Source organism: Chanodichthys erythropterus, chromosome 9 (assembly GCF_024489055.1).
Source record: "Chanodichthys erythropterus isolate Z2021 chromosome 9, ASM2448905v1, whole genome shotgun sequence".
Taxonomy (NCBI): Eukaryota; Metazoa; Chordata; class Actinopteri; order Cypriniformes; family Xenocyprididae; genus Chanodichthys; species Chanodichthys erythropterus.
In genome coordinates, this window is record NC_090229.1 from 29,797,231 (window position 1) to 29,810,211 (window position 12,981).

At 35.7% G+C, this 12,981-nt stretch overlaps 1 protein-coding gene across 3 annotated transcripts in view; it reads right to left on the reverse strand.

Moving 5' to 3' along the window:
* Positions 1-12,981, reverse strand: part of pdlim2 (PDZ and LIM domain 2 (mystique)) — an 82,602-nt gene that overhangs the window by 53,274 nt on the left and 16,347 nt on the right. For all 3 annotated transcript variants that reach the window (XM_067395262.1, XM_067395264.1, XM_067395263.1), the window contains 2 exons: positions 7,340-7,471; positions 1,699-1,850 (listed from right to left, as the gene is read on the reverse strand). In XM_067395262.1, coding sequence (XP_067251363.1) covers positions 1,699-1,850; positions 7,340-7,435 — 248 coding nt within the window. In that variant the 5' untranslated portion in view covers positions 7,436-7,471. The remainder of the gene's footprint in view (positions 1-1,698; positions 1,851-7,339; positions 7,472-12,981) is intronic.

A 12,981-nucleotide genomic window follows, 5' to 3' on the forward strand; every position in this document is an offset into this window, starting at 1 on the left:
ACAGCATGCCATTGCTGCTCGCCATTGAGTTCTCATTTGTGTTCGAATGGAGAAAATCGAGTATCCACATAAGCACAGTCTTAAAGAGTTAAAAAGTGTTAAATTAACAAAGTGTTATGAGAAAATAGGATGCGTGTCAGAATCAAGTCATGTGCATCAGGTTTTAAAGTGACAGTAGCCAAATAATGTTGCTGTCTGTGTCAAAGTTAATCAAAAAAAATAATAGAGAGAGAAAATCATTAGCCGCTTTTCCACTGTTGGGCCAGTGCGAGCCAGGGCTAACGGCGTGCCGGGCTGGGCCTGTGGCCAAAGACCTTAGGCACCGAGGCCAAAATCAAGTTGCATTTCCACTGTCGGTCCGCTAGCTCTGCAGCGCTGATCTAAAAACAGCCCTTAAACACACCTCCCTTGATCACACGTCACACAACCCAACCCATTTCAGCGTGTAGACCATTACCTGACTACGATTAGCTCCGCCTTTCACCTCGACCGCACCTCAAGCCCCAGCTGGCCCGCTTTGGACCAAGGTTTTCGACGGGCCGAAAAACCCGTGCCTTTGGCACCGAGGAAGCACCGAAGAGGCACGATCAAGTCCCGGAAGTGACAGTGGAAACGCGACCAGCCCTGGCACGCACTAGCACGCCCACCTTTGGCCTGGCAGTGGAAACGCCATTCACTGCTCTGGACTGAATAACTTTTGTAGCTTTAATAAGGATTAATTTTTATTCAATTCATAATTTATACAGTGAAGACTGTGCAGTATTTGGTTATTAAATTTCTGAATATTTAATAACCTACCTGAAAATCTTAAAAGGTTACATGGGTCAAAAACAATGAAAACAATAACATTTATGCATTTTACCAGCACAGGTAAAAATCTGAACCAAATCTAGGAAAAATAAAAAATAAAAAAAAACTTAAGAGTTGAGCCCTGATATAAAGTCACAGCCAATTGTGACATTTATTACAATGGGTTTATGTGAAGATTGTTTTACTTGTTTCACTTAAAAAGTTATACATTTTAAAACATTAAAAATGTTAAATTTGACAGCTTTCAAATATTCTGTAATTTTGAATGGCTATAATTAATGGCTAAAATTGAGAAAACACAATCCATTTAATAGATACATCAGTATCAGTACTGATATCAGTGATACTGGGCTTCATTCATAGTGCTCATAGTAAAAAGATTCCATTAAACAAATATTTAAAATGTTTGTTTTTTCTACATTATTTTGGAGATTCAATGTGAAAGTATTACAATATAAAAATATTAAAAACTTTAAATGTTAGGAGCGATTAATCGTGATTAATTACAGAAAATGTGTGATTAATTGGTTAAATAATTTTTAGGTCGATTTGACAGCACTAATTAAAACATTTTTAAACGTGAGTTTGGCGAGCCATTTTTGAGATTTCATTATTTCCCCACACAAGCATAGAAGAGTTTTGAATGTCTAAAATAGCTGCCTGGAGGCACTGACAATATGGCCGCTGAGTGAACTGACTTTGAGAAACGATACTTCTCTTTTAGATTTTTCTAAATTTAAATAAGTCACAACATTGTCATATTTCATGAACAACCGCTGTCATTTCAGTCCAGTACTAATGCACTTAATGTACCAATTACTGACCACCCGAGAAAGTATTGAAAGAAAAACAGCAAATGTAAATAAAGAAAATAAAAGGGACCCTCACCTTTCTACGAGCAGTTGCAGTTGTGTCGTGCAGCTCTTGATTTTGTTTTGTGCCTCTACATTCAGCATTTCACCAGTATTAAGTCCATTAATCTCCATGATGATGTCACCGGGCTGAAGACAAGCCGTCTCTGCCTTACTGCCAGCATTCACCTTGGGACAGAAACATTCAAACAATTAGAACTCTGTCTCTTCAGTCTGAACAGTTATAGACGTGGCTGTGGCCCAGTAAGAATAAAACTATTAAATGTGTCAATAGAGGTATTCCATAACAAAAAAATAAATAAATAAAATAATTAAAAAAAAAAAAAAAAAAAAAAAAGTACTAAATTACCACAAGAAACAATGCGTTTATTTTTTATTTTTATTATTATTATTATTATTTTTTAATTTATACTAAGGTAACAATATGTACAACATGGAGAAGGTGGGTTGATTGTTTTATTATTATGTATATTTGATTAAATTTTATTTTGTTTTACAGTGTGCAAAATTTATTTGCAATATATATATATATATATATATATATATATATATATATATATATATATATATATTTATATATATATATATATATATATATATATATATATATATATATATATATATATATATATATATATATATATATATATATATATATATATATATATATATATATATATATATATATATATGTTTTTCTCTAAATAGGTATTCTAAATACTCTCATATCAGTTATTTGGTTGAAAAGACAAGTCCCATCCCTAATCTCACACCATTACTTGATTCAATGTTTTAGAGTGTACAAACAGAGCAATTTTTTAAATCGTGCCACAGACTTCTACAATACCAACCTACCAATGGGCTTACTTATAGTGGTGTTATAGTTGGCAGAAATCTCAAAAACAACTATACAAGAACTACTGTTGGTTAGGCAAATCTTAATCCCCTCAAGACTCAATAGTCAATAAGGCCACAACCTCATTAGTAGGAGAAGAGGAAAGCAACACCTCAGCCTGACTCAAAACACCCAAACAGCACGGCACAGAGAGGCATTGCAGACTGCCAGTCAGCTGTTGTTGTTTTTGTTGATGTTAGCTGAAAGCAGAGGGGCAGAGGTGCCATGTTTGAGGACCTGCTCGAGTGCCAATTAACTGTTGCTACAGAGACGCACAAAGAAGCGCGTCTCATGTAATCAGTACGCCTCACTTCACGTGGAGTGTGAATATACCAGTGGTGTAAGTATTTGAGTAAATGCAATTAGTTACTGCAATCAAGAATAATTTTGGCTACTTTGTAATTTTACTAAGTGTCAAATACTAGCAATTTACTCTCTAATTGACTACATTTTTTAAAATGTTCTCTTTACACCAATACATTTGTGATGAGTAATGCAATTACTCTTTACATGTTGCAAGGCACCTAACTTTTTCTGAAGCAGTTTATTTTTGCTATAAAAGTGATAATCACCATCTACAGAGAATTGAAGGTACTATATCTTGTGCGTTTTACTTTTCAACCCAAACCTGAAAACGACTTTATGCACATGTGACTGCATTAGCAGGTAGTTGTGAATCGCAGCAGCCGGTGATGAGGCCAAAACATCCAGTGCAAGTAGGGGAGAGCGGGGTAAGTAATCAAATAGCCACTTTGTATGACTTCTTCGATAGTCAACTTTGTTCACATGTTGTCAAGAGGTTAGCACAATTTTCTTATTTTTTGGCTTGAAAAGTAAAACATTTGCACTTTAAATTTTATGCAATACAACTTTGTTAGATCTGAATGTTAAAAAATATTATTTTGCAAAACAGAGGAGACAATAAAGTGTCTTGATACTTTAGCTAACGTGCTATGTTGAGCTAACCTTTTGGCTAACCAATTTAGCCAACATTAGCACACGTCAGTTTGGGGCAAGTTGTCTCAATGACTTTGGGGCAAGTCGTCACATGTGACAACTTGCCCCAGTACAAATAAACACATAGAACATGCTCAAAAAAGAGGTTCAACATGTTAAGTCAGCTATGTTCAGAGATTAAACATGTTAAGCAAGTTATTTGCAGTATTCCATTCAGTTATCATGGATCTATGTGCAAGCCAGAGAAAGTTTGAGTTTAAAGTTCAATGTTAAGTGGTCTTGCCACTTAATGCGTTTTGAATGAAATGTGTATTGTTTGGATTGAAATAATTGTTTTTCCAAATTCTCTAGGCATGATTGTTTATATGTCCAGTTCTGGTTTGAATTTAAAAATTAAAAATCAATAACAATTAAGTAGTTGTGTTCTTATTTTTAGATAATCTAGTGTAACAACTTACCCGCTGATGGGGCAAATTGTCACAAGTGCACATTCTCTATTCAACAGTCTACAACTCCGTAATGAGATAAGATATGAAAAATATGTGCCCAAGACTTCCTTCTTTCTTTTGGTATGACATATATACCATTGTGATGTATGATGCTCGGTAAATGTTAGACAGTGTGAAAAGTGTGACAACTTACCCTGCTCTCCCCTAAGCTTTGATTGATTAATTTTACCTAACATTATCTTATTTATCTGCTATATTGAAGAGATCCTTTAAGGACGTTGGTTTACTTATGCCCTTTTTGAGCACTTGAGTGTTTGTAGACGTTTTAAGAGGCTGTTGTGTCGACCTTGATTTATTGTAATTTTGAGGTGCAGTTTTATTTTTACTTTAGAAAATAAATATGATTGTCTCCTCATAAATTTTCACTGGCATGTCTCTTAGATGTAGAGGACCAGTGCTTCTTTGAGCCTACATTGACTATGGGTAAAATACCGTTAAAATCAGATACTCTTAAAGGGATAGTTCACCCAAAAATGAAAATTGTCATCATTTACTCACCCTCAAGTAGTTCCAAACCTGTATGAACTTCTTTGTTCTGCTGAACACAAAGGAAGATATTTGGGAAAATGTCAGTAACCAAACAGATCTCGTCCCCCACTTACTACCTTAGTAGGAAAAATAAATACTAAGGAAGTCAGTGGGGGGGCTTAAAGATTCTGATCTGTTTGGTTACTGACATTCTTCCAAATATTTTCCTTTGTGTTCAGTAGAACAAAGAAATTCATACAGGTTTGGAACCACTTGAGGGTGAGTAAATGATGACAATTTTCATTTTTGGGTGAACTATCCCTTTAAAACTTTTACTGAGGTCGTATTTGAATTAGCGACTTTTCGCTGTAAGTTATCTGTACTTTTACTCAAGTATGGTTTTCAGTTACTCTTTACTGGCAAAAGAGACCTGAGAAACAGATTACCCACATGCTTAACTGGAGAATTTGAATTATGCAATGACTGTCAGTGGTGTCAAGTATTTTTATAGGAATATCTAGGTCAATTGGTAGATTTCGGAAGATAGATTCTGAGGTTTGTCTCATGCACCCCAAATTGCAACGGTGTCAAAACATGTATGTGCAAAACTTGAGGAATCATGGAGAGTCAGGAAGGGTTAGTTCAGAAAACAATGCAAGGAGGGGAACACAAGATTTGTGCCCATGCCAAACTCCTGCCACTACACTCTGACCTGTCCCTCCAGGAGGCCCTTTGGAGCCCTCTTAAAAAAACACCCCATGCTGTTCTATTCTGTGTTTCTTACAACCCCTCTCAATACCAAAGGTCTCCTGCACTGCATGGACACTGTTAGGCTCTCATTTTCTTCACATATTGGCTGTTGAGGGCACAACACAGCCTAGAGAACTGACACGGTTAAGTCTTTAAAGGGATAGTTCACCCAAAAAGGAAAATTGCATCAAGCAAGAATGTTTGAGCTTCTGTTTACCATATTTGATGTGCTACGGTATACATATATGTATGTGCGCTGATCAATGTTTATGTGTGAATAAAAGTCTAAATTAAATCGGTTCATTTAAGTGATCATGTGTCTTCAGAAGACCTTTCACGATGGCATTCAACTTTCAAAAATGAATGGAAAAATATAGGTTTGGAACAACATGAAGGTGAATAAATGACAATTTTCATTTACTTACCCTTTAACCCTTTGAGCGGTACGGTCCCACATATGAGATTTTTATTTCTGTGCCCCTGGGCGTACGGTACCACATATGGGATTTCGAACGTTCAGCGACGTCACATAACTGCCAGATTCAAACTGTGCTTTCGCGCTCTGGCTGCGAGACGGACACGCGCAGCGTCATATATCACAGCTATGCAGCGATTTCAGCCACATAATGTTTCTTTTAAGGTTTCAGACATTTAAATATGCATAAGCACCATTAAAACAATACATTAAGAGTTTTATAAAATACACACTGATGTCCGACATCAGCGGAAGCAGCAATAACAAATATAATTTGCCGACATTTATTCATATCAGACGCACATAATGGGCCCAAGTAACTCTAAAGTTTACTCTATTATTCTTCCAGTTCACCAGCCACTTACTTGCATATATTTCGGGAGAAATTGATGAATTCACCTGCTGTAAATCCGACTGACAGGACTCTGAACTGCAGCGCAAACTAAGATGGCGGCACCCATCTCGCATTATAGATCAAGATAAAGATAATTTATAAAGGTTTTAAAACGACAAAGCACACTCACTTACACATATTTGAGAATCGGAATATCATAGTTGATGACATGGTAAGCAATTTTGCGAATATTTTAAATATAAAAGGAAAAACTAAATAATAGCGATCCACCTGTCATACAGTGTTATTGTTGCTGCGTTCAGCGCTCGTGACGCGCAAGACGCGTTGCCATGGAAACGTTAAAGGCAAACGTTCTAAAATAACGGTCGCCTTAAAAGGGTTAGAACTCTTAGAATATTTTAAACTCACGATCGAAAGGGTTAACAGTACATTTGAAACAGAATAATAATAATAATAGTTAATAATAACGACAACGAGAAGCTCAAAAATATAAAGTCTCAGTGTTTTTAAGTGGTTTAAGTTCAAATCCAATGGTATTCTGAATTACAGTGCAGATGTGACCAGAATCTGAAAGGAAAGGTTCCATTAGCTGCCTTTAATTAGAAACACTGTGGTGTATTTCTGGACCACAACATGGAACTAGTTTTTTGTAAAAATGAACTTTGTTTTAGTTGAGAGGAACTGTTTTGGTTCAATTTTAAAACCGTCCCAAAGCCGAAAAACAAAAATAAATGAGTTCCAGACTAGGTGGCAGAAGTACAGTGGATCCTGAAATTCTCAAATGGAAAAACAGTCTGTTAAAAATGCCAGAGTTTAAAGTTTAAATGCAAAAAAGCAAACTGATAAACATGTTGTGAGAGACTAAGATTGACATAAAAGTGTGAACCCAATGATTCATGTTGTGGCTAAACCTAACTCTTGCACACTGTAGCTAAAGTTGAAAATATATTATTCTAAAAAGAGAATGGAGAATACCTGTAAGGAAAAAAAGGGGGGGTGGGACAATAGCTTGACCATCCGCAATGCAATACAATAACCAGGAACTTCCTCTTTAATTATACAGTTCTTGTTTCAAGTAGTCAAGGAGACAGAGTGCATAACAGTTAGACACCTGTAAATAACTTGAAAAGCAAGATGTTATATTAAGCATTTAGGTACGAGGGTTGATTGCCTTAATCACTAATGCAAAAAACAAGGAGATGAACCATGTTCTGGACTGGTTAACTTTGGTTAACAGATAAAAATTACCTTGGAAACGGTTATGGCCTTCTTGAAGTCTCGCCCTCCTGATATTCTGAATCCCCAGGGGGACGGGCCAATCAGATTCACTGTAAATGGCATCATGTGATCACAGGCTGCTACCCAATGCTCTCAGGAGTGCTGTGGGATGATAAAAAAAAGTGTGAGAAGAGAAAGGCTAAAAAAAAAAAAAAAAAAAAAAGGAAAGTGGAAAACCAACAGATGCAGAGACTCAGTCAAGTTTAATTTGACATCAAGCTAAAATGCCACAGATGCGTCTCATAGTTTCCACAACTCTGAGCCACTGGCTGCTGTTGAAAGGTAAATTGCCTTCACCTGTTCTTCAGAACACCTTTCATCCCATTCCACATGACTGCAGCTCAAATCCACCAACACTCTAGCAACCAAGAATCATAGAAAGGTGCCACATGACTGACATTCCTGAAGTGTGTTTTTTTTTGGTTTTTTTTGTAAGATGTAGCACCCATAAGGAGAGTGTGAAAGCATGCTTTTTGTGCACACAATGTAGATAAGTTACAACAGTTAAATGTGTCAGCTGTGTGGACACTAGCTCTGTAATGACAATATTCATTTCTCAATTTTATTCCGTAATGATATAGTGTCTATCTAAAATCTTTTAGTCTGTGCTGTTTTCGGTTGATGCATTAACAAAACAAAACATTTGTAGCACGTAGTTTGTTACTTTTACTATGAAGCAAAGTCTCAACTTTAAAATTGTTGAAATTCCAACAAAAATGTTGCTTTGGCGCTCTTTTATATTGTGTGATGGATCACTGTAACTGCCTCAGCAGCATCACGTATCAAGTGCACGTGAACCAGTCATCTCATCTTGTTTTAACTACTATTTCCAGCACAAAATAAACATGGGTAAACACCAGAAGGTATGTTGAAAGATGCATTACCACTTACCCAAATGAATAGTCTAATTTAATTGCTCAGTGAGGCTTTCAACTGGTGAAAGCTGTCAATAAATCAGCTTCTAGGCTATACAATGTCACTTAAAGGATTAGTTCACTTCACTTTCAAACGAAAATTGGCCCAATGCTTTACTTGCCCTCAAGCCATGCTAGGTGTATATGACTTTCTTCTTTCTGCTGAACACAACTGGAGAAATATTAATAAATATCCTGACACATCTGAGCTTTATAATGGCAGTGAACAGGTGTCACGAGTATGAGATGAAGAAATTGCTTCTATCCATCATAAACATACTCCACACGGCTTCGGGGGGTTAATAAAGGCATTTTGAAGCAAAGCAATGTACTTGTGTAAAAAAAAAAAAAAATCCATATTTAACAAGTTATGAAGTAAAATATCTAGCTTCCACCAGACCGCCTTCCATATTCTACTTACGAAGAAAGTGTAAAACTCTTGCAGTTCACAAAGCTTACACTACGTCCATGCCTTCCCTATTCAACTTGCGGAAAAAGTGTAAGTGACGCAACACCAGTTTACACATTCTTCATAACTTGAATACAGAAGGCGGTCTAGCGCAAGCTACATATATACTTCATAACTTGTTAAATATGGATTTTTTTTTTTTTTTTTTTTTTTAACTCAAATGCATCGCTTCGCTTTATTAACCACCCGCAGCCATGTGGAGTACGCGTTTATGATGGATGGATGTGGATGGAAGCACTTTCTTCAGCTCATACTCGTACCCCTGTTCACTGCCATTATAAAGCTCAGATGCATCAGGATATTTATTAAAATATCTTCAATTGTGTTCATCAGAAAGAAGTCATATACACCTAGGATGGCTTGAGGGTGAGTAAAGCTTGGGGTAATTTTCACTGAAAGTGAACTAATCCTTTTCAGTTACATTTACATCAGTTAGACCGTTGGATTTTGCTAATTAGGTTATATGCAATATATTATATTTTTACTTATTTTCATGACAGATTTATTCAAACATAGAATAAGTAATATAAAAAAGATAAGTATATAAGTAAAGACATAAGTAAAGACATCACTAACAGGTTATTACAGTTAATTGTTGTTTAAATGTTTATATTTCACAACAGACTGGAGTAGAAACAATTGTGTTATAAAAAGTTGATATAAAAACTGCCTAATGTGCAATTTAAATGTTTGTACAACTCAGTTTTAGCTATTTGAGTGCTGTTGATTATTAAATAAGTTTAATTAACTAATTTATTATTCATTTATCATTTATTTTTGGCTTCGGTTTTCGACCAAGTGCATCATGAATTTTTGGTTCCGGCCCAGAATTTTTATTCTGGTGCAGCCCTGCTTTTAGCCATTTTCTTTTTCACTGAGGAGCCATAATTTTTAACAAGTAGTCTGACGCAGCTGCAAAGAAGATTTAAAATGTTAAAATAAGAAATAAAAAAAAATCTAAAGTTTAGAATTTGCGTTTTAGATTAAAATCAATCAGATTTAAATTATATTTAATTAATGTTTAAATAATTAAATAATGTTTTATGTCACAGACATGAATTACATGTCTACAGAGCTTAAAATATCTGACAACACAACTGACAAAAATTAACAAATTCAGCCAGACCTAGTGTTGATCCTCGTAATCTTTCAAAACATTCAATGATGAGCTCCTTGAAAACATGATGGTTCATAATGCCATTGAGACCAAAGCAGATTCTTTTAATTTACACACCCTCATATTGTTTCAAATCCACAAACTTTCCTTCTTTTGTGGAACATAAAAGGATAAATTCCATGTTCGGCCAAGACTGTGCTGGTCTCTCTTCATGCAATGGGCTATTTGCACTGGGATTCATGACGAGAAATTCATGCATTCACGCCACCTCTGAGCTTAATCAAACAGTATGTAAATACTTCTAAACGAACCTCAGATGCAGCTTCTGTGTCCTCCAAAGTGTCTTATTGTACTTAATGATAAAGAATGATTAAATTATTAATAAAGAATTTGACATGAAAGATGAAATTTAATAAAGTTGGGGGGATCCCCTTTTTAAAAGATTAAAAATTGCTCTGGAAATCAATTTAAGGGGGCAAGTAAGAGCTGACAGAATACTGATGAGAGTATTGCTTCAGGGAAAAATAAAAATAAAATAAAAAACATTTACTGTACACCACATAAAAAGCACACAAGACTTAATGTCAAGCCCTTCAATGGGAGCAATGAGATTAAATTATGCTTAAATTATGCTTTAAGACAGTAGTTTTTAATCCTGGTGCTAGGGACCCACCAATCTGCACATTTTGTATGTCTCACTTATCCGAGTTCAGTTCATTTAGTTCTCACTTAATGAGCTGATGATCTGAATAATAAAGGAGACATACAAATCAGGACCCATGATTGAAAACAACTGTTTTAAGAGATGATAGACACTGTTTTAAGACACTGAAGACTCCAGTGAAGCACTGGCCTGCAGCAGCCTTGTACATGATCTCACCAAAGTGTTGATGAACTATTTACCTTACAGCAAAAACATGCCTGGACTCTTTGATGCAAAGCTTCAAAAATCAAGTGAACTTTTTTGTTGTCAGCATATGGGTTCTGGAATGTGATACGTAATGTTTTATCTACCTTATTTTTAATGTGTCTGATGCAGCCATTTAGAACTTAAATGTGAAAGGTTTCCAGTTTAATATATTGTCATAATTATAAACACACTGGTTTGTAGTGCAAATAAATTATACTGCACAAATATCACACTTATTCTTCTAGTCATTTGCCATAGCGGCTAATGACTCAGAAGTGCTGCACAGAAAATATCTTACTTCTGCTTTGGAAAATAAGGTGGGTAGCTATTATAAATATCTCAGATTAGGAATACACTATAAAACTACTGTTTTAAGGCATGGGCAGATTGTGACTGGGCAGAAGAACTGAAGTTTACAGCGTTTATCTCTCCCTGTCTGCCCACTTACTCACCCTGATTTGACCTTTGATAGTTTTGATATTCTTATGCAACACCGAAAAAGTCTAATTAAAAGTCTCCTCATTAAAGGGCCAGTCCTTCATACACTTGTATGTACCACAAAGTCATAATTAAAAACATATTTAAGTCATTTCATATCATGGTAATTTTTATCTGCAAATTCCACAGAAAATGTTTCACATTAAAGTCCCCCTGTGGTGAAAATCAAAAGTTTTTAATGTTGTTCATGTGTCTCTCTGGTGTTTTTAACATGCTTGAAGACAAACCATGTGCAAATTCATAAGTCAACACCATTGCTGAGTCAACACCAAAAACAGTCTCAAACCCGTGGTTTGAAATCGCTGATGTTTCTGACGTCACAAACTACCTTGTAATCACATCAACGTGCCGTTGGGGTTTAGCATATCATTAACTGACCGCACAAGGGAGTCTCAGCCTGAAATCTCAAATGGCACCCTAAACCCTCACGGTCTTCCTCTGAGTCTGCACTTTTGTGACGTAATGCCGCTTTGACTGCAGGGGAAAGTCCTCTGCGTAACTCGCAAACTTGCGGGCTCAGCTGAAGTGCACATCGAGGGCGCATAGCAGCCACAAAGGGGGCGCTCACGAGCACCCTCTGAAACCTAAAATAAAGAATTGGACACCCTACGGTCTCATGGAATTACCGGACACGCGCACGCGGAAGCCATTTTAAGTCCACAAGACGAAAGTGCATAGAAGTGTGCCATTTGTGATTCAGCCTCAGAAGAAGATTATCCCAATATATTTTTCTGTTGATGTGAAAAAAATCGGGTAAATTTAGCAATATGGCGGGTGTATGATGTACATTACGATGTTATGATGAACTATATGCCTTTCTCCACCGACGCTCTGAGTAGTTCAAAGCGTTTCTAAGGATACTGATACTATAAATAAATAAATTAAGGGAATTAAAACTGTAAATTATGTATGCCTATTATGTATACTAGTCTGGTACCATATGATTATTGGCCTATATTGCTGATTTTATTTTGAATTTACTGGTAACCATTTATATTTAATTATTCATGCTCTTTTCTTTTTAAAATTTAGATAAAATTTGCATACATTGAATGCTCACTTAAAGTTAATATTAAACACTTTATTGTTACTGTTAAATGTAATTTCAGCAAATCTGAAATGAATTCATTTTTTCATACTGTACATTAAGTTACATTTGCTTGTATTTAAACAACTAATTTTAGTAAAAAATATAGAATTTTAATATCTTAGCCAGAAAATATCTTAGCCAGAGTTTTAAAGGGGTCATGACATGAGAAGTCACATTTTCCTTGATCTTTTGACATTTGAGGTCTTTGTACCATTACAACATCCCAAGTTAGTGGTTTTGCAGCAAAACAGTCACATTTGTTAAAGGTGCCATCGAACGTTTTTTTTTACAAGATGTAATACAAGTCTAAGGTGTCCCCTGAATGTGTCGGAAGTTTCAGCTCAAAATACCCCATAATTTTTTTTTTTATTAAATTTTTTTAACTGCCTATTTTGGGGCATCATTAAATATGAGCCGATTCATGCTGTGCGGCCCCTTTAAATGCTCACGCTCCCACCCACGGAGCTCGCGCTTGCCTTGAACAGCATAAACAAAGTTTACACAGCTAATATAACCCTCAAAATGGATCTTTACAAAGTGTTCGTCATGCAGCATGTCTAATCGCATAAGTACAGTGTTTATTTGGATGTTTACATTGATTCTGAATGAGTTTG